Source organism: Oncorhynchus mykiss, chromosome 3 (genome assembly GCF_057628025.1).
Source record: "Oncorhynchus mykiss isolate SJ-2025 chromosome 3, ASM5762802v1, whole genome shotgun sequence".
Lineage (NCBI taxonomy): Eukaryota > Metazoa > Chordata > Actinopteri > Salmoniformes > Salmonidae > Oncorhynchus > Oncorhynchus mykiss.
This window is the reverse complement of record NC_143024.1, coordinates 33,251,838-33,279,258: the sequence shown is the minus strand read 5'-3', so window position 1 is coordinate 33,279,258 and position 27,421 is coordinate 33,251,838. Positions and strand designations below refer to the sequence as shown.

Genomic DNA, 27,421 nt, shown 5'->3' with positions numbered 1-27,421 from the left:
TCCATTTATGGGTTTTATTTCATATAGAGCCCTAGGATGGCCCTTAAATGCCAGAATAAAGAAGAGAGGGAGGGGGGTTGATAGTATTTGGTTGAACAACTTCTACACTTTTGTCGGATAGAGCGTTTATCTGGAGGGGGAAATTAAAAGCACGAAGAGCGGGTGCTCATTTAAATGGATCTCACGTCTCCGTGCCCCCTGGCGCGCGTCAACGTGCTGCTGAGCACGCTCTATTCCTGCGGCGGGAAGAGAGGAGGTGATTTGCGCGTTTGGCTAGTTTCCCAACGTCGGGGACGGAGGTGCGACAGTTAAAGATTAGCGTGATAGTGCTTCCTTTAAATACCGGGCACCGACTGATCAAAGCGTCCAATTCATTGCAGATCCTCGGTCAGTGCAGCTATCTGGTACGCGCTCCCGTCCCCAAACCTAACCCGAGATGGCAAACGCGTACCTGCAAGGAGTAGAGATCTCTGCATCACAGTTCCTGGATATTTTTCACCATTATGATAACGATGGTAACTTATTCCTTAAGATTGTGGATTATTCGTGGGGATGGCACTGAAGTAAAACGATTTTTGGGAAGTGTTGCGCCAAAGACCCTCAGAGACCATTTGCGCTTTTTAGCGGGTTTTCGAAAATGTGTAGTAGCCTATATTGAATGAAACAGTCGATTTAGCTGTCAAGACTGATATTTGTGTGACATTTGTTCTCTCAACTTTATCCAGTGACAAATTGGATTGACAAATAATTGATTTAGAACCATTAACCACCATTTTATAGCGAAATATCAATATTTACAAAACTATAAATGACTGGAAAATATGATTATAATATTGTGATAGGTTTAGGCACTAAAAATATGATTCAGTCAAAGTATGATTCAGTCATACAGCTGTCATGAAACGGCAAATGATGGATTTGATCCTGTGCGTTATATTCTTAAACTTAATGTAGGCTACTTTACGCATGTCTTTGATTAATTTGGTGCTTACTTTTTGCAGGTAATGGATATATTGAAGGGAAGGAGTTGCAGAGTTTTATAAAAGAACTTCAGCAAGCTCGAAAACAGGCAGGACTTGTAAGTAAACTGAATTATTTTAAACTTTAAAACTTGAATGTATCGGCAGTCGGCCTGACAACTAATTGTCTTCTCAGACTGAACTGTTATCTAGTTTTTAAATGCATTAGGTATGACCCTCATTCGAATTACCTTCATCAGATAGGCCATACAGTAGGCTAGACATATAGACATTGTGAAACCAATGGGGGGTTGATTAGGCTACTGGTGGTGCCACAGTTGAAAGCTTTCAAGTTAAAACATTGTGTGTGTGTGAATGTGTGAGAGAGAGCGAGAGAGAGAGATTGGGGTAAGTGTGGTGGGGAGAAAGAGAACTCAGTGCACCAGACATTACAGGCACCAAGCAGTTTTAACACTGATGCTGGTATTATAAACCCTACAAGTTTTGTGTCTGTTTCAGCCGTGACATAATGTTGTCTTGTCAACATCCTCATCACTCATATTAGTGCTATTTGCTGTGTAATAATAATCAGTCATCTTTAATGTTTTTTTTTACTAGAATAATCAAAAGGTTGGATTATAAAATGCAGTACAGGGCATGTCATTGAGAACATTTAATTTACAGAAGAGACTAAATGCATATTTTAGATTTCTTGTTGGTTCAATGAACATAGGGTTTTCTCAAGAGATGGAAATGGTGCATTTCATATAATGTTTCACTGAGCTTCCATTTTAAAGTACTGTCATGATATTGTGAAACTGGTCGTTCTTAATTGACCCTTCGCTAAGCACCACCTCCCTTGGTTACTGTTGCAGCCATGGACAACATTTTCCCTGGAAGCACAATTCTCCCTTCCAACCACTGGCGAAATCCCCTCACAATGATCTCAAACTGTGTTTTTGGGGTGGCAGGGTAGCCTAGTGGTTAGAGTGTTGGACTAGTAACCGGAAGGTTGCAAGTTCAAACCCCCGAGCTGACAAGATACAAGTCTGTCATTCTGCTCCTGAAAAGGCTTTCATTGAAAATAAGAATTTGTTCTTAACTGTGTAAGTTAGTTAAATAAAGGTTATAAAAATACACAATGAAATTATACACCGACTACCCCTTGCTAATCAAGAACCTATCTGGTATGTTGTAGTGGACTGCCAATACAATCACTTCACTGAAACCTGGAATGTCTATGGCTCAGTCAAAGTGTACAAACCTCTTTTGGAGCTAACTAGTGTTCTCAAATCATTTCCTGATGTCGACTGCAGATTGGAGTTGTATTAATAACATTTTGAGAAAACAAGTTATATTTAGTGGCAAGCTTGCTAGCATTAGGAACGTTCGGTGGTCAATGAACCTGAAAAATAGCTAACCAGATGAACTAGCAAACTAATGTATAATTTTGGATTCTAAAAATACTCCATGAACAGGTTCTGGAACCCTGGTGCGCTATTCCATTATTTAGCCATTTAAAACATGTATTTCTTAAAGAAAACTCACGTTTTCTCACTGCCCTCACAGACTTTTATGTGTTTCAAACATGAGCTTCTCCGAGGTGAAGTACTGCTATCCATTGGAGTGCTGTGATTAGTTCCCCAGAATTCTGGGGCGGGGCTTAGCGAAGGGTCAATTGACATTGAATAATACATTATGACTAGTTATGAGGTGTCAAGTACTTGTCTGATCTACCAATATTTCATATGTCTTTCCATGCCTGAACGACTTATGGAACAACCTCATATTCCTGTTGCGTCAGATTGATGGGTTGATGGATGTATTTCCCACAATTCCATCTTGCTCAACTGTAAGCCCCGATGGGGAAAAGCAGTTTTGGCAAATTCTGTTTTTGTAATGGGGTCCTGTGTGTAGCTGGTGTAGAGAGTCAGGCGCAGGACAGCAGAAATGAGTAATCAACGTACTTTACTCAAAATACAAAAATACAAGGCAAATATACGAGCCCACAATAATGGACCGATTTACAAAGAACAATCACTCACAAACAAACATGGGGAACAGAGGGTTAAATAAAAAACAGGTAATTGGGTGAGTGAAACAAGATGTATAAGACAAAACAAATGGAAAATGAAAAGTGGATCGGCGGTGACGTAGAAGGCCGGTGACGTCGACTGCCGAACGCTGCCCAAACAAGGAGAGGGACCGACTTCGGTGGAAGTCGTGACAGTACCCCCGCCCCTCGACGCGCGGCTCCAGCCGCGCGCCGACACCGACCTCGGGGACGACCCGGAGGACGAGGCGCAGCGATCCGGATGGAGACGGTGGAACTCCCGCAGCAACGAAGGGTCCAAAACGTCCTCCACCAGCATCTCTCCTCCGGACCGTACCCCTCCAACTCCACGAGGTACTGAAGGCCCCTCGCCCGACGCCTCGAGTCCAAGATGGCTCGAAGAGCATATGCCGGGGCAACCTCGATGTCCAGAGGGGGCGGAGGAACCTCCCGCACCTCAGACTCCAGGAGTGGACCAGCCACCACCGGCCTGAGGAGAGACACATGGAACAAGGGAATAATATAGTAATCTGGGGGAATCTGTAACCTGTGGCACACCTTGTTCAGTCTCCTCAGGACCTTGAATGGCCCCACAAACCGCGGACCCAGCTTCCGGCAGGGCAGGCGGAGGAGCAGGTTTCGGGTCGAGAGCCAGACCCAGTCCCCCGGTGCGAACACCGGGGGCCAGAACCGGCTGATACCCCAGTACGCACTGGAAAAGAGAGAGGTTAGTGGAGGAGTGGCGGAGTGAGTTTTGGGCCATCTCTTCCCAGGGGATGACCTACCCACATCCTGGTTACTTTCGGGGTGAATGCCTGAGGTGAGGCTGACCAAGACCCCCAGACGTTCCATGAACGCTCTCCAGACCCTGGACGTTAACTGGGGACCCTGATCAGAAACTATGTCCTCAGGCACCCCATAGTGTAAACAGGGCCTCCGCAGTCTGTAGGGCCGTAGGGAGCCCGGGCAAAGGGAGGAAACGGCAGGACTTAAAAAAACGATCCACAACGACCAGGATCGTGGTGTTGCCCTGTGACGGAGGAAGATCCATCAGGAAGTCCACCGACAGGTGCGACCACAACCGTTGTGGAACGGGTAGGGGTTGTAACTTCCCTCTGGGCAGGTGCCAGGGAGCCTTGCACTGGGCACACACCTAGCAGGAGGAAACATAAACCCTCACGTCCTTGGCCAAGGTGGACTACCAGTACTTCCCACTAAGGCAACGCACCGTCCGACCGATGCCAGGGTGACCAGACTAGGGTGACGTGTGGGCCCAATAGATCAACCGGTCGCGGACAGCAGACGGAACATACAGGCGTCCAGCTGGACACTGGGGGGGAGTGGGCTCTGTGCGTAACGCCCGCTCGATGTCCGCGGCCAGCTCCCACACCACCGATGCCACCAGGCAAGAGGCTAGAAGTATGGGAGTGTGATCCGTGGACCGCGCCTCCGTGTCATACATCCGGGACAGTATGTCTGCCTTAGCATTCTGGGAATCTGGTCTGTAGGATAGAGTGAAAACAAAACATGTAAAAACCATGGCCCACCTCGCCTGGCGAGTGTTCAGTCTCCTCGCAGCCCGGATATACTCCAGGTTGCGGTGATCAGTCCAGATGAGAAAAGGGTGTTTAGCCCCCTCAAGCCAATGTCTCCACGCCTTCAGAGCCTTGACAACAGCCAACAGCTCCCGGTCCCCCACATCATAGTTTCACTCCGCCAGCGCTGAGCTTCTTCGAAAAGAAAGCACAGGGGCGGAGCTTTGGTGGTGTTCCCAAGAGTTGAGAGAGCATGGCTCCTATCCCAGCCTCGGACGCGTCCACCTCCACTATGAATGCCAAAGAGGGATCCGGATGAGCCAGCACGGGAGCCGAGGTAAACAGAGCCTTCAGGTGACCAAAAGCCCTGTCCGCCTCAGCTGACCACTGCAGCCACACCGGTCCCGCCTTCAGCAGTGAGGTAATGGGAGTTGCTACCTGACCAAAACCCCAGATAAACCTCAGGTAGTATTTGGCAAACCCTAGAAACCGCTGCACGTCCTTTACCGTAGTGGGAGTCGGCCAATTACGCACGGCTCCAATGCGGTCACTCTCCATCTCCACCCCTGAAGTGGAAATGCGGTACCCTAGGAAGGAGACGGAATGTTGGAAGAACAGACATTTCTCATCCTTGACGTACAGGTCATGCTCCAGCAGTCGACCAAGCACCCTGCGCACCAGGGACATATGCTCGGCGCGTGTAGCGGAGTATATCAGAATGTCGTCGATATACACCACTACACCCTGCCCGTGCAGGTCCTGGAAAATCTCATCAACAAAGGCCTGGAAGACTGATGGAGCATTCATCAACCCATATGGCATGACGAGGTACTCATAGTGCCCTGAGGTGGTACTAAATGCCGTCTTCCACTCGTCCCCCTCCCGGATATGCACCAGGTTGTAAGCGCTCCTGCGATCCAATTTTGTGAAGAAGTACGCCCCGTGCATTGACTCGATCACACTGGCGATGAGAGGCAGCGGGTAGCTATACGTCACTGTGATTTGATTGATCCCTCAATAGTCAATACATGGGCGCAGACCCCCATCCTTCTTCTTCACAAAAAAGAAACTCGAGGAGGCAGGTGAAGTGGAAGGCCGAATGTATCCCTGCCCCAGCCGCCGTCTCCTCCTGTGACAGGGGATACACGTGACTCCTGTGAAGTACTACGTCTACCAGGAGCTTTATCGCACAATCCCCCCGTCGATGGGGTGGTAATTTAGTCGCCCTCTTCTTACAGAAGGTGAGAGCCAAATCGGCATATTCTGAGGGGATGCGCACGGTGGAGACCTGGTCTGGACTTTCCACCGTAGTCGCACCGATGGAAACCCCCACACACCTGCCTGAGCACTCTCGTGACTATCCCTTGAGAGCCCTCTGTTGCCACAAAATAGTGGGGTTATGACAGGCCAACCAGGGTAAGCCCAGCACCACGGGAAACGCAGGAGAATCAATAAGGAAGAGACTGATTCTCTCCTTGTGACCCTCCTGCGTAACCACGTCTAGTAGAGCGGTGGCCTCCCGAATCAGCCCTGACCCTAATGGTCGACTATCTAGGGCATGCACAGGGAAGGGCATATCCACAGGAACAAGGGGGATCCCTAAACTATGGGCAAATGAACGGTCAATAAAATTCCCAGCTGCGCCTGAATCTACGAGCGCCTTATCCTGCACGCTCATCGTCCCCAGCCCAGGTGGAACAGTCGTGAACTCTGCAAAATGGTCCAACGCCGCGTCTCCCTCACTCCATACCCACTCCAGGGCTTTGCCTGAGAGGCAGGAGATGAGGGCGGACACGCTCTCACGTCCCAAAGGAGCCGGGTGGACGGTCACCAGGTAGAGCTCCAGCTGTATTAGGAACCCATGGCATCCGGCAGCCATCCCATCATACTCACTCGGGAGCGCGAGCCGAATCCCGCTGGGACCAGGTGAAGGAGAGGTGGACAGTGGGGTCGGCGGTAGTGACGCTGGTGGAGGCGCTGGAAATCCTCCTCCTCTCTCCCAACGATCCATCGTCTGCAGCACGCAATCCATGGCGGTGCCCAGACGTTGCAACATGGTCGCATGCTGCTGAATGCGCTCCTCTGTTGCCACAGGGAGGGTGTCTGCTCCTGCTGACTCCATTGGGTTGGTGAGTAATTCTGTAATGGGGTCCTGTATGTAGCTGGTGTAGAGAGTCAGGCGCAGGACAGGAGAAATGAGTAATCAACGTACTTTACTCAAAATACAAATATACAAGGCAAAATATACGAGCCCACAATAACAAACCGATTTACAAAAAACAATCACTCACGAACAAACATGGGGAACAGAGGGTTAAATAATAAACAGGTAATTGGGTGAGTGAAACCAGGTGTGTAAGACTAAGACAAAACAAATGGAAAATGAAAAGTGGATCGGCGGTGGCTAGAAGGCCGGTGACGTCGAACACCGAACGCCGCCCGAACAAGGAGAGGGACTGACTTCGGCGGAAGTCGTGGCAGTTTTCCATTCTGACCTTTTTATTTGACACTGGTATGTTTATTTGTGTCTCTACTCAGCGTTTTGGGGTCTGAATTGGATTGAGTCACCATTGCTCAGTGACAAACAGCACTGCAGTGCAGCACTCTCCTGCTTTGCATTTTGGAAAGGTTAAACACTTATTTCCCATTCTGTATACAAGCAATTAGCCAAGCCTCTATAGAGCAAGTCAATTGGCACTCAATCCCAGAACTTTAAACAGGAGTAATGGCTCAACTTTTGCCAGACACTGAAAACACCTTTTGATTTACTCTATGGGGAGAGAGCACATTGGGGAGTTGATTATGGAAAATCGCCGCATTTACCATCAAATTAAGTGCCCATTTACAACTGCCCAATCAATGCCCAGTGAGAAAACACCATTGAAGTGCAATTTGAAGTAGGATTGGAGTTATTAGCATATCTGACACCACCTTATGCAGAGAGATGCCAAAGATGGTTTCCACATTTAGCATGGGCATCATCAACAGACAGATCAATACAGAGATCAATGATTGGTTTTGACTGCATAGTGCATGCAGTGTGTAGATTGGCTCAGGGTCCTCTTACTTAGAAATACCATTGAATTCAATCAAACATGCACTTTAACATTTGCAGAGTCACTTGGTGTTGGATAGTCGACATGATTTTGATTATGTCATACAGCAATAAAGATGGCTTCCAAAGATGGCCGTCATGCATCTACTCAGTGGACACACACATGGACTAGACGAAGTGCTCACTCATAGTACATCTTCCTTTCATACAACATAATCATTTTAATCCGAAAGACAAGGCCAATGTTAAGAATATTGCCTACTTTCTACCAGTACACTTGTTCTCCAGTGAGAATGCAAGGTGATCTTCTTCGCTAGAGTTAACCTCTCGTGCCAGTTTCTCTGAAAGGAAAATTATGAAATGATAATGGTCATATATTTGGAACATATTTGGTCAGCGCTGGTGTGACACTGGGATTTACAGATATTTATTTATAGCATCTCAGGATATGGCTCACATTGTTCTTGAAGCAATGCATTGCTTTTATTGATTGTGTTTTGGAGGTGAAATGCAAATGTAAAAATCTGAGTCCTACTGTGTTTATATTCCTATCATAGAAAGGCTCTATAAAACCGGCATTAGTCATTACTAAGGTACCTTGATGTTCTCATAAAAACATAGAGTACTAACGCATCGATCACACCAATAGCGTCATTGCATTTTGGTACAGCAGAAGTACATTCATTTCCAATGGAACGCTGCGTGTGCCTTGCAGCATTGCGTTGCAGAGGCAGTTGCAGTGCGTTCTGTGTGGTGCATACGTTGGATTTATAGAACGTATGCGTCAAACTGTATGCGTAGACGACTTGACAGAAATGGTAGTAGAAGGTGAATGTTGAACTTTTGTTGAACACATCCAGATGGTGCTGCGTACCATTTTGCACATTGATGATATAGGTGTGATCGAGGTGTAAGATACACTAATATTGATATTTTATCCTTGGATATCAAATGTAATCTAGTTGTTTTTTTTTTCTTCTATCTTTCAACTCATTTACTTTTACCATCGATACAATGGGAGTGAGTGATCATGGTAAAGGCCATGTCCATCTTTTACAGAAATGCTCAATTTGCAGCTTAAAGCCTAATATATACCTTACACAAGTATGCAACACAAGAACGCAATTAACTACGCATGCAATAAAGCCCACTTCAACAGGCCTACTGCAAGGCCATGTAGCAGATAAGTGCTACCCTTTAAGTGTTACACATCATACAGTATCTACAGTATCACATTGTCACATGTAACACTTCCCAGTCCCAACATAGACAACCTCAAATGGCTGCCTTTAAAGGCCCAGTGTGTAGTCAAAAACGTGATTTACCTGTTTTATATATATGTTTTATATATATTTCCACACTATGAGGTTGTAATAATACTGTGAAAATTGCTAAGAAGCTGTTTTTTTTTGTTGTTTTTTCAATTTTAATGGAAAACAATCACAGTAAGCTCCTTGTTACCCATAAATGATTTGATATCGAGATAAAAATGACTGCATTGGACCTTGGAACTTATTCTAGCATTCTCTCGAGGCACTTCATATGCTTCTATGAAAGTACATGACACTATCAGTGCCTCGTCAACTCGAATCAATTACACTGAACGTGTCAGTGGAGATCTCTATCCCTACCCACCAGGCCTTACATCAGTAGCTGGCTGGCTGTGCAGCCAGGTCAACTGTGATGCAAGTCAGTATTCCACGTCCATCAATGTCTGAGGACGTCAGGAGATGACGTGGAACCGGCCTCTAGGGGCAACAGTGAGAGCTGTTACCTTCAAGTAGGTTTCGGTTTTGCTAGGGCGTTGTGAACGGGAATGGCAGATGGGCGTAAGCATCTGATTCGAAAGGTTGCAAGTTTTAATCTAGCAATAGAATGTCGTTTTTATATTGGTTTTAAACCTATCCCAAACCTTAACCCGTACCTTAACCATTCAGAGTTGATGTCTAACCTTAAGAATTTTGAATAAATGCCTGAATTTAACCCTAACCATAACAATTCAGAGTTAATGCCTTAAACTTAACACTTTGAAACTTTACATTTGGAACAACTTCTAAATTTGCCATTTGAGAAACATGGATCAATGTCTAATTCTGACATGCGACTTTGAGAGCTGGTTGGGCCCCTTCGTACATGCATAATCAATGCATCGCTTGGCCATCTGTATGTGTGCAGCGACATGGACTGACCAGTGTCAAGACTCTATTAGAATTGTGCTCTGATGGGTGAAGATTACAACCATCGCTCCTAATCTGCTTGGCATGTTAAATGGTGTTTGTGAGGACACAAGGTATACAAGGTCTTCCATGGCACCAGGTGCCTACTAAATAGCCTTTCTAGATAATTGAGCAGATTACTGAGCCCTCATGCTATCCGTGCTTGTATTTCAAACAACTTAGATCTTCCCTGCATAAAACATAATTACTTGTTATAAGGATGTGTGAATCCCTATTTAGTTTCAATGTTAACTAATTATATGTTTATATGTTGAGATTTGTATGTAATTCTTCAAGGTAAAAGCTACTGCAATTAATTGACAATGTATTTTTTTCTCTCTCATAGGAGCTTACAGACCAAATGAAGGCTTTTGTACAGGAATATGAGAAAAATACAGATGCCAAAATTGGAATTGTTGAGGTAAGAGTCTACATAAACTCATGATGCAGTAGGTTAAGGCCCACCTAGAGTTTGGGACTTTCAGGGACACCAGATCTTGAAACACTGCCAGGTTTAGAGGGGGCTTCTCCCTCTATGAAAGGTGTTCAAATATAATTTTTAAAGACAGTCAATTTAGCCGTGCAGGGTCAAGGGGATTCATATCTCTGCTATAGATGGATACTCTGAAGCTTTATCTGACAGACAGGATCATTCGGCTGTACACACATGCACCCACGCACCATCGCACACGAACACACACAATGATTACACAAAAATATAGGTAATACACATTATTTGAAAGTGGAAATAACATCTATTGTGTTTGGAATACGAGATTGCCGTTTAAATTAGATTCTTCAGCAGCATGATGGAAGATCAGGAGTCCTGTTTGAATTTTTTTTGTTGGCGTGGGGTGTTTCAATGCCCCCGGAATGGTTATGTTGCAGCTGTCTGATGGCTAGTCTAGCGGGAATAGTCTGAAAGTTTAGGCTGGGTCTCAAACCGGATTCACAATGCATTTCTCAGCAGCCAGCTGTGTGTTTTTGGGAGGCGGGTGCTGGTCAGATCGATAAGGGCCATAGCCGTAAAGTTGGGGATTAACCAGCTATAGTATCCCACCAGCACCAGGAAGGACTTGACCTGTGCCTTGGGGAACGGGCCAGTCACGAACCGCCTGGACCTTCCTCTCCTTGGGTTTGACATTCCCATGTCCGATCAAATAACCCAGGTACTTCACCTCCTCGAACCCCAGCTTGCATTTCTTGGGATTCGCTGTCAATCCGGCCTGCATGAGCAATCCAGCACCGCCTAGAGGCGCGTCAGGTGTTCTTCCCAACCTTGGCTGTGGATGATGATGTCATCCAAATAGGCCGCTGCGTACTGTTGGTGGGGTCTGAGGACTCGGTCCATCAGGCGCTGGAACGTGGGCGGGGCTCCATGGAGACCAAACGGGTTGACCCAGTATTGGTATAAGCTGTCCGGTGTCGAGAATGCTGTCTTTTCCCAGGAGGAGGCTGCCAAGGGTACCTGCCAATATCCCTTGGTCATGTCCAGGATGCTGATGTACTGGACCTTTCCCAACCGGTCGATGAGCTCGTCCACCTTTGGAAAACACGGCGGTGTTCAGATCGATGAGCTCTTGGAGTGCTTGCTTCTGGGTCGGTCCGAGGTCCGCATTGCTCGAGACCACCACTGGTCCCGTCGACGTCCTGGGTTTTGACCACAACACGGCCAAGGCTGTCATCACGTGTCACCTCTTCAACTTATTTTCTGCATTAGGGATTAAAACTAGCACCTTCTCACCCACATGGAACTCTCTGGGCTGGGTACCCCAATTGCAGACCTTGGCTTGGGCGCACTGGGCCTTCGCCATATGTTCCCTTACCACTGGCCATATGCCTGTCTTCCGCTCCCTCATCGTCTCTACGTGTTTTACCACGTCGCGTAACGGGGTCGGCTAGGCTTCCCACAACTCCATGGCGAGATCCAGTAGGCCGCTAGAGGAGGAGACCCAGTGGAGGCCTGGGGCACTTTCAAGTTCAGATCCTTCCACTGGAAATTGAAGAGGGGCAGCATGGGCTCCTCTTCCGGTTGTTCAGCAGGTGAGGTTGGTTCCAGCGCCCCCTCAGACCCCCAACTCAGAGTCCGTAGACACAGGTTTGGCAACCTCTTGGTTCCGGGCCGCGCAGGTGACGGTCTGTCCCCACTCTCGTCGGTCGCCAACTCATACTCTTGTTCCCAGCTCGTGCCTCCACAGCGCCGTGAACAGCGAACAATCTCGTCCCACAAGGAGGGATACTGGCAACTCAGGTATGACACCCTCCACTATCTGGCAGCTCCCTTGTGGCATCACGATGGTGGCCTGCCTGGTCGAATAACACTTGGTGTCACCGTGGACACAGGATACGGACACAGCGTTACCACACTGCAGGAATCCAACAGAGCGTGTGTGTCGTGACCGTTGACTTTCACTGGCACCATGGGTACTGGTGGTTCACTGTGGGCCCAACATGAGGTGACATAGTTTACTGCATGGCCCGACTAATCTCCAGGGCCCGCTGATGGCATTGACTCTTCTTGACCCGGGCAATTCGATGCGAGGTGTTCCCGGGCACCACACTCAAAACACCTCCTTTGGTCTTCATCCACCTGGGGTTCTTAGCAGCGGGTCGACTCTCCTCCAGCTGTCTCTCCGTGGGTCTGCAGTCCTTTAGCCCAGCTGACTGTCATATTGGGAGTAAAGTGGTGGGGTCATCCTTCTGTCCCCTCCGACAGATTTGGCCTGCATCCCCTTCAGCAGGGCCTCGGTATTCTGATGCGTCTCCACAGCTCACAAGAGGTCCTCCAAGGTCTGGGTGTGTAGGCTCACCGACCTCATCATGTGAGGTAGTGCCATTAAGAAGCGGTCCATGACCACATTGTTGATAACAAGGAGGATGGCTATGTCGGTTAGGAGCCATGCCCTGGTGAAGGTCGCTCATCTGGGCTCGTGGGGGAAGTGTCGGCCACAAACCTCCAGTCGTGGACCAATTGGGCCCGACGGGCCAGGCTGTATCCGTAGTGGCTGAGTACCTCCTTCTTGAGACAGTCATAGTTAGCCGCCTGTTCTGTGTTGAGTTCATAATATGCCTTTTGGGCGTCTCCGGACAGGAACGGGGCCAGCAGACTCGCCCCCTTCGCCTTGGGACAACCTTCCCGGAGTATTGTCTGTTCAAACGTGCAGAGGTAGGTCTCGATGTCGTCATCCTCCGTTGATAGTGGGTAAACTTCAACCCTGGTCTGACCACGTTCTTAGACTTGCCCTGTCCGGTAGCAACCCTCCCATGTGCTGCCTACCTGGCAGCTTTATGGGCCCAGTATGGCTGGTGAGCAATCAGCCCCTCTGTCTGTCACCTCAACGAGACTCCCCCTCGTGGCATTTCTGCGGTACGCCACAATGATGGCGTTGAATCAACATGAAAAACTGATTGGATTTGCAAAAAGTAATCAACATAAGGGAATTTAGTCTTTTTTTCACCCAACTTTATCCTAAATCCAATGACATAGTGAATTTTTTTGTTGATTTCACGTTAAATTCCTGTTAGTTGACAACTCAACCAAATGTAAATTGAAACTAGACGTTTAAATGACATCTGTGCCTGTCATTGGGTGCCATTGTTTGCCACTGATCAACTGTTAAAAATAAATGGGATGTTCAACCAATGTTACCATGTTTCAGGACAATACAGTATGATCTCTTATATATTTTCCTCTTTTCTCTGTGTCACAGCTAGTACAAATATTGCCCACAGAAGAGAACTTCTTGTTATTTTTCCGGCAACAGTTGAAGTCTTGTGCAGAATTTATGCAGGTATTTTTCTATTAACCAAGATTATCTATTTAAATGTTTTCAAGTGACTCATGACATAAACATTGTTTTTAGCTGATTTAACTATTCTCTCCTCATTGATGATACAAACCCCTCTTTCACTCATTGTCTCATTCCAGGCTTGGCGATGTTATGATGCAGACCATAGTGGCTACATTGAAGCAGATGAGCTGAAGGTGAGCAATGCCTGCCGGTGTGTGTAGTGCCTCCTAATTTGTGTCTTGATGAACTGTCTCACTGTCCTCTCTATTTCATTATGGGGATATAGGCTCACAAGGAGCCTCTGAGGTCAATGCTCATCTGGACTGTAACTTGAAATCACTTTGTATTGTAAATCATTTTGGTAATTGAGCGTTTTGTAGGAATCCCGGGGGGAGTTTTGTTTTTCTTAACCCGTATACCAAAGTTTCACTCATGTACAGTACCAGTCAAAGGTTTGTACACACCTATTCATTCAAGGGTTTTTCTTTAGTTGTACTATGTTCTACATTGTAGAATAATAGTGAAGACATCAAAACTATGAAATAACACATATGGAATCATGTAGTAACCAAAAAAGTGTTAAAAAAAATCTAAATATATTTTAGATTCTTCAAAGGAGCCCCTCTTTGCCTTGATGACAGCTTTGCACACTATTGGCATTCTCTAAACCAGCTTCATGAAAGTAGTCACGTGGAATGCTTTTTCAACCGTCTTGAAGGAGTTCCCACATATGCTGAGCACTTGTTGGCTGCTTTTCCTTCACTCTGCAGTCCAACTCATCCCAAACCATCTCAATTGGGTTGAGGTCAGGTGATTGTTGAGGCCAGGTCATCTGATGCAGCACTCCATCACTTTTCTTCTTGGTCAAATAGCCCTTACACAGCCTGGTTGTGTGTTTTAGTTCATTGTCTTTTTGAAAACCAAATGATAGTCCTACTAACCGCAAAGCAGATGGGGTGGCGTATCGCTGCAGAATGCTGTGGTAGCCATGCTGGTTTTGTGTGCCTTGAATTCTAAATAAATCACTGACCGTGTCACCAGCAAAGCACCCCCTCACCATCACACCCAGCTCCTCCTCCATGCTTCACGGTGGGAACCACACATGCGGAGGTCATTCATTCACCTACTCCGCATCTCACAAAGACATGGCGGTTGATACCAAAAATCTTACATTTGGACTCATCAGACCAAAGTACAGATTTCCACCGGTCTAATGTCCATTGCTCGTGTTTTTTGGCCCAAGCAAGTCTTTTTTTCTTATTGGTGTCCTTTAGTAGTGGTTTCTTTGCAGCAATTCGATCACACAGTCTCCTCTGAACAGTTGATGTTGAGATGTCTGTTACTTGAACTCTGTGAAGCATTTATTTGGGCTGCAATCTGAGGTGCAGTTAATTGCCGATTTCTGAGGCTGGTAACTCTAATGAACTTATCCTCTGCAGCAGAGGTTAGCTGGGTCTCCCTTTCCTGTGGTTTTCCTCATGAGAGACAGTTTCATCATAGTGCTTAATGGTTTTTACGACTGCACTTGAAGAAACTTTCAAAGTTCTTGAAATTTTCCGGATTGATTGATATTCATGTCTTAAAGTAACAACGGACTGTCAAGTCTCTTTGCTTATTTGAGCTGTTCTTGCCATAATATGGACTTGGTCTTTTACCAAATAGGGCTATCTTCTGCATACCACCCCTGCCTTGTCACAATACAACTAATTAGCTCAAACACATTAAGAAGGAAAGAAATTCCACAAATTAACTTTTAACAAGGCACACCTATTAATTGAAATGCATTCCAGATGACTACCTCCTGAAGCTTGTTGAGAGAATGCCAAGAGTGTGCAACACTGCCATCAAGGCAAAGGGTGGCTACTTTGAAGAATCTCAAATATAAAATATATTTTGATTTGTATAACACTTTTTTGGTTACTACACGATTCCATGTGTTATTTCATAGTTTTGATGTCTTCACTATTATTCTACAATATAGAACATAGTAAAAAATAAAGAAAAACCCTGGAATGAGTAGGTGTGTCCAAACTTTTGACTGGTACTGTACGTTGGCTTTGACCTTCCCTAGACTAGTGTCAAGAAAGTTGTGGAATAATTAAGTTGGATTGATGTGTGATAAGAAAGGGGGGGATCAGAATTCCACACGTATGCTTGAGGTTCTAGGGGTCCGAGGTTAATGTGGGGTCAGAGATCAGACAACCTAGAGTATATTTCACACAGAGTCGTGCTCAAACTCTTTACTAACTGAATCATGTCTTCACATTAGTATGCATGCCAATATACACCCACATGTATTATAATGTGTTTTCATTACCTTGAACCATTAGGTACACATAGGCACCAAGACCCACACATCCACCCCCCTCCACACAGGTGCACACCACAAACCTCCTTCAAACCTCAATAACCTAAATTAATGGTTAAAAGACATTACAGGGTTAGCTTTTCCCGTGAGTGTTTTGATAACGATAACACTGTCAACAGTCAAGCACTTTACTGCAAGACCTAAGAGGTAGTTTGGAAGGTGTATCATAGTTAGCAGGGTTTTTTTTTTTTACAGTATGCATGAAACTGAATGATTTAGAAAACACAAACCATTTAAGAATTTAGTTGTACTTTGTGTCATACAGTCAGGTCCAAAATTATTGGCATCCTTGATAGAGATGAGAAAAAATTCTGTATAAAATAAATACAAATATTGAGCTATACACTCTATCTAGAACCTAAAAGGGTTATTTGGCTCTCCATAGGATAACCCTTTGAATAACCCTTTTTGGTTCCAAGTAGAACCCTTTGGTTCTATATGGAACCCAAAATAGTTTTACCTGGAACTAAAAAAAATTGCAAACTCCAGGTGTTAACATTTATCTGATGACATGAAAATAGAGCTCTTTGGCCACTCACGCCAGTGGTGGGTTTGGCGTCGCAAAAAATATGAATATGCACAAAAAAATCCCCATACCTACTGTAAAATATGCAGGTGGATCTTTGATGTTATTAGGCTATTTAGCTTCCACTGGTCCTGGGGCCCTTTTTAAGGTCAATGTCATCATGAACTTTACCCAGTACCAAGACATTTTAGCCAAAAAACTGGTTGCCTCTGCCAGGAGGCTGAAACTTGGCCTCAAGTGGATCTTCCAGCAAGACAATAACCCCAAGCACACATCAAAATCCACAAAGATATGGTTAGTTGACCACAAAAATCTACATTTTGCAATGGCCATCTCAGTCTCCGGACTTGAACCCCATTCAAAACCTTTGGTTTGAATTGAAGAGGTCCATACAGACAGATGAAGGATACCACGGATCTGTATGAAGAAAGGGTCTAATATGCTTTCCAATGTGTTCTCCAATCCATAATTTTTTGGTGAAAAAAGCTCAGTACCATTATCCTCGCAAGGTATTGAAAACAGGGGTGCCAATCATTTTGACCCCTATCTTCTTGTGAAAATAAATATTACTTGTTAAACAAAATCTCTCTGAGCAACTGTGTTAGTATAAAATAATTACATTTTTCAGTTTATGTTGAGCGTATAATATACAGTGCCTTGCAAAAGTATTCACCCCCTGGGTGTTTCTACTATTTTGTTGCAATACAACCTGTAATTTAAATTGATTTTTATTTGGATATCATGTAATGGACATACACGAAATAGTCCAATTTGGTGAAGTAAAATGAAAAAAAGAACTTGTTTAAAAAAATATATATAAAAAAACATGGAAAAGTGGTACGTGCATTTGCTATGAAGCCCCTAAATAAGATCTGGTGCAACCAATTACCTTCAGAAGTCACATAATTAGTTAAATAAAGTCTGCCTGTGTGCAATCTAAGAGGCACATGATCTGTCATATGATCTCAGTACACCTGTTCTGAAAGGCCCCAGAGTCTGCAACACCACCAAGCGGCACCATGACGACCAAGGAGCTCTCCAAACAGGTCAGGGATAAAGTTGCGGAGAAGTACAGATCAGGGTTGGGTTATAAAAAAATACCTGTAACTTTGAACATCTGACGGAGCACCATTAAATCCATTATTAAAAAATGGAAAGAATAATGCACCACAACAAACCTGGCAAGACAGGACCGCCCATCAAAACTCACAGACCAGGCAAGGAGGGCATTAATCAGAGAGGCAACAAAGAGACCAAAGATAACCCTGAAGGAGCTGCAAAGCTCCACAGCAGAGATTGGAGTATCTGTCCATAGGACGACTTTAAGCCGTACACTCCACAGAGCTGGGCTTTACGGAAGAGTGGCCAGAAAAAAAGCCATTGCTTAAAGAAAAAAATAAGCAAACACGTTTGGTGTTCGCCAAATGGAGACTCCCCAAAAATATGGAAGAAGGTAAATGATCTGGTCAGATGAGTCAAAAATGTAGCTTTTTGGCCATCAAGGAAAACGCTATGTCTGGCGCAAACCCAACACCTCTCATCACCAGCAGCATCATGCTGTGGGGATGTTTTTCATTGGCAGGGACTAGGAAACTGGTCAGAATTGAAGGAATGATGGATGGTGCTAAATACAGGGAAATCCTTGAGGGAAACCTGTTTCAGTCTTCCAGAGATTTGAGACTGAGACTGGGAGGTTGACCTTCCAGCACAACAATGACCCTTTGCATACTGCTAAAGCAACACTCAAGTGGTTTAAGGGGAAACATTTAAATGTCTTGGAATGGCCTAGTCAAAGCCCAGACCTCAATCCAATTGAGAATCTGTGGTATGACTTAAAGATTGCTGTACACCAGTGGAACCCATTCAACTTGAAGGAGCTGGAGCAGTTTTGCCTTGAAGAATGGACAAAAATCCCAGTGGCTAGATGTGCCAAGCTTCTAGAGACATACCCCAAGAGACTTGCAGCTGACATTGCTGAAAAGGTGGCTATAAAAAGTAATGACTTTGGGGGTGAATAGTTATGCACGCTCAAGTTTTCTGTTTTCTCTTATTCCTTGTTTGTTTCACAAAAATATGTTGCATCTTCAAAGTGGTAGGCATGTTGTGTAAATCGGATGATATAAACCCCTAAAAAATATATATATTTTAATTTCAGGTTGTAAGTCAACAAAATAGGAAGAATGCCAAAGGGGGGCCTGAATTCAAAATTGATAACATAGATTTTGTTTTCCTCACCCATCTACACACAACACCCCATAATGACAAAGTGATAATGTTTAGACATTTTTGCAAATTTATTGAAAATGAAATACAGAAATATCTAATTTACATAAGTATTCACACCCCAAGTCAATACTTTGTAGAAGCACCTTTGGCGGTGATGACAGCTTTGAGTCGTCTTGGGCATGTCTGTATCAGCTTTGAGTCGTCTTGGGTATGTCTGTATCAGCTTTGAGTCGTCTTGGTTATGTCTGTATCAGCTTTGCACATCTGGATTTTGAGATTTTCTCCCATTCTTCCTTGCAGATTTTCTCAAGCTCTGTTAAATTAGATAGGGAGCGGCGGCTAACAGCAATCTTCAAGTCTTTCCACAGATTTTCAATGAGATTCAATTATCTCAGAGTCTTTCATGTGGCTTTTAGCAAACTCCCAAGCGTGTTGTCATGTGTATTTTTCTCAGGAATGGCTTCAGTCTGGCCACTCTACCTAAAGCCCAGATTGGTGAAGTGCTGCAGAGACGGTTGTCCTTCTGGCAGGTTCTCCCACCTCAGCCAAAGAACTCTGTAGTTCTGTCATGGCCATTGATTTCTTGGTCATCTCCCTGACTAAGGTACTTCTTGTCAGTTTGGTCAGACTCTAGGCAGAGTCTGGGTAGGTCCATATTTTTTCAATTTCCCAATGATGGAGACCACTGTGCTCTTGGAAACTTTCAACACTTTAGAAATGTTTTTTTTTTTACCCTTCCCCAGGTATATGCCTCATCACAATTATAGCTCAGAGATCTACAGACTTCATGGTATAGTTTTTGCTCTGACGTGCACTGTCAACTGTGGGACCTTATATAGACAGGTGTGGTTCTTTCTAAATCATGTCCAAACCATTGAATTGGCCACGGGTGTACTCCAATCAAGTTGTAGCGACATCTCAAGGACGATCAAAGGAAATTGGATGCACCTGAGCTCAATTTAGAGTGTCATAGCAAAGGGTTGTTAATACTTATGTCAATTAGTTATTTGTGTATTTCATTTTCAATAAATTTGCTAAACTTTCTAAAAACATGTTTTCACTTTGTCGTTATGGGGTATTGTGTTTAGAAGGGTGAGAACTTTTCTCAATTGAATCCAATTTGAATTCAGGCTGTAACACAACACAATGTGGAATAAGTCAAGGGGTAGGAATACTTTATAAAGACACTGTAGCTCAGTATTTGTATTATTTATTTTATACAGTCTTTGTTTGCTCATCTTTATCAAGGGTGCCAATATTTCTGGACCTGACTGTACCTCCCAGACAGCATTGCATTTCAAATGTGTCTGCTATAGCAGGCGTTGTTGTCAAACTGATCTTTCTGCCTTTGCTTCATTTCCAGAACTTTTTGAAAGATCTGCTTCAGAAGGCTAAGAAACCATATGACGAAAAGAAGTTAGACGAGTATACACATACCACAGTAAGAATATAGTTTATACTTGTGCAGCTAGCCTCAGAAACAACATTGAGAACACTGTAGCTAAATGGCTATAACAAATAGCTCCGTACAGTATAGTACTTCATATTCTGTTTTGTAGAGATTTAATTTGTTTGTTTATTTTTATCTTCCAGCTCAAAATATTCGACTCAAACCACGATGGGAAGTTGTGTTTGGCAGAAATGGCGAGGTCTGCTTATTAAGTTTTCTCCTGTGTGATATGAATGATATATCTGTCTCCACATCGTGCTCTATATTACCTGAACACAATTCTTCCAATGTGTGTGTTTTTTTTTAACAGGCTGCTACCGGACGAGGAGAACTTTCTACTCAAGTTTCAGGTTGGTGGTTATTCCCAGAGTAAATCCAAGAGGGAATCGGAAAATCAGATTGACCTTGACTCCATTGTCTCCTCTCCCTCTATTTTCCTCCCCCTCTCGCTCGTCTTTCTGTCACAGAATGTGAAGATGGTGAGGAGAGAGTTCAACAAGATCTTTGAGTTATACGATCAGGTACATTCCAATAATACATTGTCATTATGCACCCTCTCAAAAAAAGAAGAATCACTTGCTGTTATGGCTTTTTGAATGATTCAATGCATCTCAAGACACAGTATGAACAAGGACAGAAAGTGCTTCAGACAGTCCTAGTCTAGGCAATTGCTGCTCTCCAGGGATGCACTCCCTCAATCTTTCTCTCTTATCCTCTTTATCTATTTCTCCTTCTCTTTCTTGCTCTCGTTCTTTCCCTGTCTATCTACCCATTTATCTTCCTATTGCCCTTATTTGTATGCACAATGGATACAGTACATGCCCCCCCGCTGTCCCCATCACTCTTCCTCTCTTGCTCTCTCTCTTCCCCATACCCATTTCCCCCACCCTCTCCCTCTTCCTCTCTCTCTCCCCCTATAATGTATGACTGTCCCTGGAGTAGGTCGGCAGATCGGCCCATTCTCTCTCGTGGCAGCGCCTACGATTCATATTGACTCGCAGGTTCATGTTGCGTAGGCAGGCAGGAAGGCGGGCAGGCAGGCAGACAGGCAGGGAGGCTGACCGGCAAACAGACAGGGAGGCGGGCAGACAAACAGACAAGGTGGGCAGGGAGGAGTTCTGGGCCTTGCTGTTATGTGACATCCAGACAGGTAATTGGGGCAGCAAATGACAACACATTATTTAGTTTGCCTGTAGAGCATTACAGGACAATTAATCTGAGTGGCTGGCTGATCATGGTTTTCCATTTGTTTTAGTCTTCGACCATACAGTAGAACCTGGTTTAAAGTTTGAGAATTTTAGAAGTGCCATGTTGGCACTAACTGTTCCACATGGTTACTGATGATGGCGCACTTGTTGCCAACACAGAGGATTGATTGTTTGACTCTGTGGTACAGTATTTCTATTGCTCTGAATGGAGTTGGACACACAGAGAAGTCCCCTAAAGTGGATAGGGATATCCTTGTAAAGGTATCAGCGATGTGGTTATAATATTGCTTTCAGTGCACACAAGCCAGTAAGTACACAGAGGACCAAAAACAAACAGTTCAAATTCATGAATAGAAAATATGAGAAAATATCAGAAGGGCCCATGAACAGACTGTTCAAATATACACGTCTGTTCATTAAGCCTATTGTTTTGTTTGTTTACTGAGATTAGGCTTGTGAGATGCAACGCGACATCATGTTGTCACTGCATACCAAACCAAACCCAAAGGTGGGCTAAATGGTGTTTGTCTCTCTCTCTGTCCTTTTCTCTCTCTCTCTCTCTCTCTGTCTCTCTCTCTCTCTCTCTCTGTCCTTTTCTCTCTCTCTCCGTCCCTCTCTCTCTCTCTGTCTCTCTCTCTCTGTCCTTTTCTCTCTCTGTCTCTGTCTCTCTCTGTCCTTTTCTCTCTCTCTCTGTCCCTCTCTCTCTCTCTGTCCTTTTCTCTCTCTGTCTCTGTCTCCTCTCTCTCTCTGTCCTTTTCTCTCTCTCTCCGTCCCTCTCTCTCTCTCTGTCTCTCTCTCTCTCTCTCTCCGTCCCTCTCTCTGTCTCTGTCTCTCTCAGGATGAGAATGGTTATATGGATGAGAATGAGCTGGATGCCCTCCTCAAAGATTTGTGTGAGAAGAACAAGAAGGTGTGTTTCCATTCTGTTTAATTGATGGAGAAGAGCGGAGACTAAGGGCAAGATTCAATCAGTTCTGCCTTAACCCGCGATAATCGAGAAGAACTGCATAGCAGTCTCATTGTTTTTATGTAGGCGATGTCTGAGGTGTAACTGCGCTGGAGCTGTCAAATCAGCAAGCGGCTCCCGGCGTTATACTTATCGCGGACATTGCCATTGGATGCGCAAAGTCGAATTAGTAATAAACCCACACCGCTGAAACACCAGCTATGCGGGTGTCAGCTTTCACTGGATCTGATTGAATCTAGGTCTGAACAGTCCAAAGAAATATTTTAGTTTTTCATCTTGAGACTTCAAATATCACAGAGGGCCTCGTCTGTTGCCTGTGGTGATATGATTGGCCTGAGGACAATCACAATACCTCTTCAAACAAACTCATAAGAGCATGCTTAGAACTGGACAGATATCCAATCGCTCTGTCTCTCTCTCTCTCTCTCTCTGTCTCTCTCTTGCTCTATCTCTCTCTTTCACACTCTCTCGCAGCAGACTTTAAAAAAAATAATCTGGATGTCAATATATCAAAGCATGTAGAGCCTACTCTTTTTTTTTTGTGCAAATACTTTGTGTCATCTTTATGAGCTAAGCTTTGGGCCAGCGACCATCTCAAAGCCGCGGGGGATTTTGAAATGAAAAAGTAGGGTCAATGTCAAATCTGTAAAAGTCAAGGGAAGAAAATGACAAGTTGGATATCTTCATCTGTTTCTTGTCTCCGACAGGTGCTGGAAGTCAACAAAATCCCCACATATAAGACCGCCATTATGGCGCTATCAGACGGGGGCAAGCTATACAGGACAGAGCTAGCTCTTGTGCTCTGTGCTGAGGACATTTCAGCCCCTGCCCCCTTATAAACCACTCCTCTTTCCACCTAACCACACCCCCTCCATCCCCTTCTAACCCGCCGCCCTTCCCCTCACTCATGAATTGTGTAAAGATACTGTCGCTTGAAACTCCAAGGATGTAGGGTGTTTTTTTTGTTTCAGTTTTTGCTTTTCTTTCAATAAATCTGTCAATTTGCCAGTGACAGTGTGTGTGTAGCTAGGGCACATTATCAGAGACATAGGGTGTCACATACTTTTCAAATCTTTTGTTTCTATACTCTTTGTAAATGTACAGATTTTTGTAACAATGAGATTGATACCACCATTGAAAGTCCCTGTACTTTGTCCTCTCTATACTACATACTCCAGGACTGTAGCCTCTCATTGGCTGAAAGAGAGGGTGTGTCCCCTACTGACCAATGACAACAATGTTTACCGTATTGTTAATTAATATCTCTACACCAAGTAGTCAAACTACTAGTAACAATAACTTATACTATTAGAATTATATCCCTCCATTAGCCTAAGCAATATGTTACTAAAATGTTTCTGTAATGTTGTGCATGGAAACTAAATATAATATATAGCGGAAGAACAGTTCTGTGATGTGAGACAATTTTAAGCTATATATCGTTTTGCAGTGCATGTTAGTTACTGAAGGCTAGCCTTGTGTGGAGGTACTACTGAATGGACAAGCACATATCTCGGAGTTGTGTAGCCTAACCCCTCGTGACCCCTGACCTGCCCTGTGTATAACGATGGTGCCAGTCTCTGATGTGCTACATGGACCTTTTTTTGCACTGTTAACAATGCCATGCCCCACCATGCTGGGCACCAGAAACACTGTGTAAGATGTAATAAAACTCAATTCAACAAATACCTTACACCCCAACTGTGTGCATCGCTGTGTTGCTACTTGACTGACAAAGGGGGGAATTGACCATGTCAAGAATGATATGGATGACACAAAATAATACATTTAATTTCAAAATAACAAATAAAAAACGTAATATATACACTGAGTGTACAAGATGTTAACACCTGCTCCTTCCATGAGACTGTCCAGGTGAAAGCTATGATCCCTTATTGATGTCACTTGTTAAATCCACTTCAATCGGTGTAGATGAAGGGAGGAGACGGGTTAAATAAGGATTTTTAAGCCTTGAGACATGGATTGTGTATGTGTGCCATTCAGAGGGAGAATGGGCAAGACAAAAGATTTAAGTGCCTTTGAACAGAGTATGTTAGTAGGTGCCAGGCGCGCCAGTTTGTGTCAATAACTGCAACGCTGCTGGATTTTTCACGCTCAAGTTTCATGTGTGTATCAAGAATGGTTCTCCACCCAAAGGACATCCAGCCAACTTTACACAACTGTGGGAAGCATTGGAGTCAACATGGGCCAGCATCCCTTGTAGAGTTCATGCCCCGACGAATTGAGGCTGTTCTGAGGGTTAAAGAGATTGGTACAAGTTGCAACTTAATATTAGGAAGGTGTTCCTAATGTTTGGCATACTCAGTGTGTGTGTGTGTGTATATATATATATATATATATATATATATATATAAGCTATATACAGGTGTCATCAGATCTGGTGGACAGGAGAACAGAATTAACATACAGTGCCTTGCGAAAGTATTCGGCCCCCTTGAACTTTGCGACCTTTTGCCACATTTCAGGCTTCAAACATAAAGATATAAAACTGTATTTTTTGTGAAGAATCAACAACAAGTGGGACACAATCATGAAGTGGAATGACATTTATTGGATATTTCAAACTTTTTTAACAAATCAAAAATTGAAAAATTGGGCGTGCAAAATTATTCAGCCCCTTTACTTTCAGTGCAGCAAACTCTCTCCAGAAGTTCAGTGAGGATCTCTGAATGATCCAATGTTGACCTAAATGACTAATGATGATAAATACAATCCACCTGTGTGTAATCAAGTCTCCGTATAAATGCACCTGCACTGTGATAGTCTCAGAGGTCCGTCAAAAGCGCAGAGAGCATCATGAAGAACAAGGAACACACCAGGCAGGTCCGAGATACTGTTGTGAAGAAGTTTAAAGCCGGATTTGGATACAAAAAGATTTCCCAAGCTTTAAACATCCCAAGGAGCACTGTGCAAGCAATAATATTGAAATGGAAGGAGTATCAGACCACTGCAAATCTACCAAGACCTGGCCGTCCCTCTAAACTTTCAGCTCATACAAGGAGAAGACTGATCAGAGATTCAGCCAAGAGGCCCATGATCACTCTGGATGAACTGCAGAGATCTACAGCTGAGGTGGGAGACTCCGTCCATAGGACAACAATCAGTCGTATATTGCACAAATCTGGCCTTTATGGAAGAGTGGCAAGAAGAAAGCCATTTCTTAAAGATATCCATAAAAAGTGTTGTTTAAAGTTTGCCACAAGCCACATGGGAGACACACCAAACATGTGGAAGAAGGTGCTCTGGTCAGATGAAACCAAAATTGAACTTTTTGGCAACAATGCAAAACGTTATGTTTGGCATAAAAGCAACACAGCTCATCACCCTGAACACACCATCCCCACTGTCAAACATGGTGGTGGCAGCATCATGGTTTGGGCCTGCTTTTCTTCAGCAGGGACAGGGAAGATGGTTAAAATTGATGGGAAGATGGATGGAGCCAAATACAGGACCATTCTGGAAGAACCCTAACCCTAACCCTAACCTGATGGAGTCTGCAAAAGACCTGAGACTGGGACGGAGATTTGTCTTCCAACAAGACAATGATCCAAAACATAAAGCAAAATCTACAATGGAATGGTTCAAAAATAAACATATCCAGGTGTTAGAATGGCCAAGTCAAAGTCCAGACCTGAATCCAATCGAGAATCTGTGGAAAGAACTGTTCACAAATGCTCTCCATCCAACCTCACTGAGCTCAAGCTGTTTTGCAAGGAGGAATGGGAAAAAAATTCAGTCTCTCGATGTGCAAAACTGATAGAGACATACCCCAAGCGACTTACAGCTGTAATCGCAGCAAAAGGTGGCGCTACAAAGTATTAACTTAAGGGGGCTGAATAATTTTGCACGCCCAATTTTTCAGTTTTTGAACTTGTTAAAAAAGTTTGAAATATCCAATAAATGTCGTTCCACTTCATGATTGTGTCCCACTTGTTGTTGATTCTTCACAAAAAAATACAGTTTTATATCTTTATGTTTGAAGCCTGAAATGTGGCAAAAGGTCGCAAAGTTCAAGGGAGCCGAATACTTTCGCAAGGCACTGTAGGTATTTGAAAACTATTCTGAACAGCACAATTAAGCTGTGCCTTAAACGAAGTCAGAGACTCTACAGCCCTGATATTGACTGGAAGTTCCACAGTCGAGGAGCCGCAAAACTGAAAGACCCTGTCACCCATAAATGTTTGTCTGCAGTGGGGATGCTGAACGGAGACTTACCTGGAGGAGCGAAGGGTGTATGTGGAGTAGGATGGTAGAATGAGGTCAGACAGGCACTTGGCTCCAGAGTTGTGGATAGCTTGGTAGGTGTGAACCAGGATTTTAAAGTCAATGCGTGAGCATATTGGGAGCCAGTGGAGGTTGAACAGCACTGGAGGGATGTGCTTACAGGGGGAGGTGAGGACACTTCAGGTGGAACTTCCTTAACCTGTGTGCCAATCTGTTTCTGCTTTGGCCAACTTGTCGTTGCTGAATGCAGAAACAGTCTGGTCCCAGGACAGGAGCTTTCTGTAGACATAGGAGCACTTGAAGGTCCAAAGCTAACCGCTGCTTTATGACAGACAGGGGGAAGCCTTAACCTTAGAAATCCCTGCATTGAGTGTAAAGGCATTGCTCAGTGCTCTGTCCCCCTCGCACTATGCAGTGAGAGTTTAGACAGCAGGATGATTTTATCTCCTAATTGGGCAGCTGCTGGCATCTCTCTCCGAGTTGGTAAATGTATAGCGATGGCTTATCTGAGTTTAGCTGCATTATGTTCTTGCCTAGTTAAGTAAAGGTTAAATGTAGCAGGTGTGAAGTGTGTGTCTGTGCCTAATGGAACTCTGGTACGTGAAAGGGTAGGGGTATGAAGTAGGAAGAGGGGAACACGCTGCATTATGGGAGAGCTAATTGTACTTAATCAAAGCAAGGTACTGTTCCACATTGATGCCTGTTTCCCCCGACACAGAACAGGCATACCCCTGACCTTAAAAGCATGGTCAATGGAGATTCTGCAAACAAATTGGACAATGGTTGAACACAATTAAAGATGACATAGGAATAACTAGATGG

The 27,421-nt window shown here is 44.4% G+C and overlaps 1 protein-coding gene across 1 annotated transcript; it reads left to right on the top strand.

Moving 5' to 3' along the window:
* The first annotated feature begins 52 nt into the window (after positions 1-52).
* LOC110513756 (calbindin) lies at positions 53-24,040 on the top strand. The gene is made up of 11 exons (XM_021593474.3): positions 53-515; positions 1,002-1,078; positions 10,165-10,239; positions 13,529-13,609; positions 13,747-13,803; positions 20,093-20,170; positions 20,323-20,378; positions 20,490-20,529; positions 20,647-20,700; positions 22,226-22,297; positions 23,062-24,040. The coding sequence occupies exons 1-11, from the start codon at positions 437-439 to the stop codon at positions 23,191-23,193; spliced, it is 801 nt and encodes a 266-aa protein (XP_021449149.2). The 5' UTR covers positions 53-436; the 3' UTR covers positions 23,194-24,040.
* The last annotated feature ends 3,381 nt before the right edge of the window (positions 24,041-27,421 follow it).

What these genes read in the sequence shown, in the direction of transcription:
- LOC110513756 (XM_021593474.3), top strand. Translation starts at nt 437, where the DNA reads ATGGCAAACGCGTACCTGCAAGGAGTAGAGATCTCTGCATCACAGTTC. An exon ending in ACTTTCTACTCAAGTTTCAG is followed by an intron (nt 20,530 to 20,646) that starts GTTGGTGGTTAT and finishes TTTCTGTCACAG; the next exon opens with AATGTGAAGATGGTGAGGAG. An exon ending in TGTGTGAGAAGAACAAGAAG is followed by an intron (nt 22,298 to 23,061) that starts GTGTGTTTCCAT and finishes TGTCTCCGACAG; the next exon opens with GTGCTGGAAGTCAACAAAAT.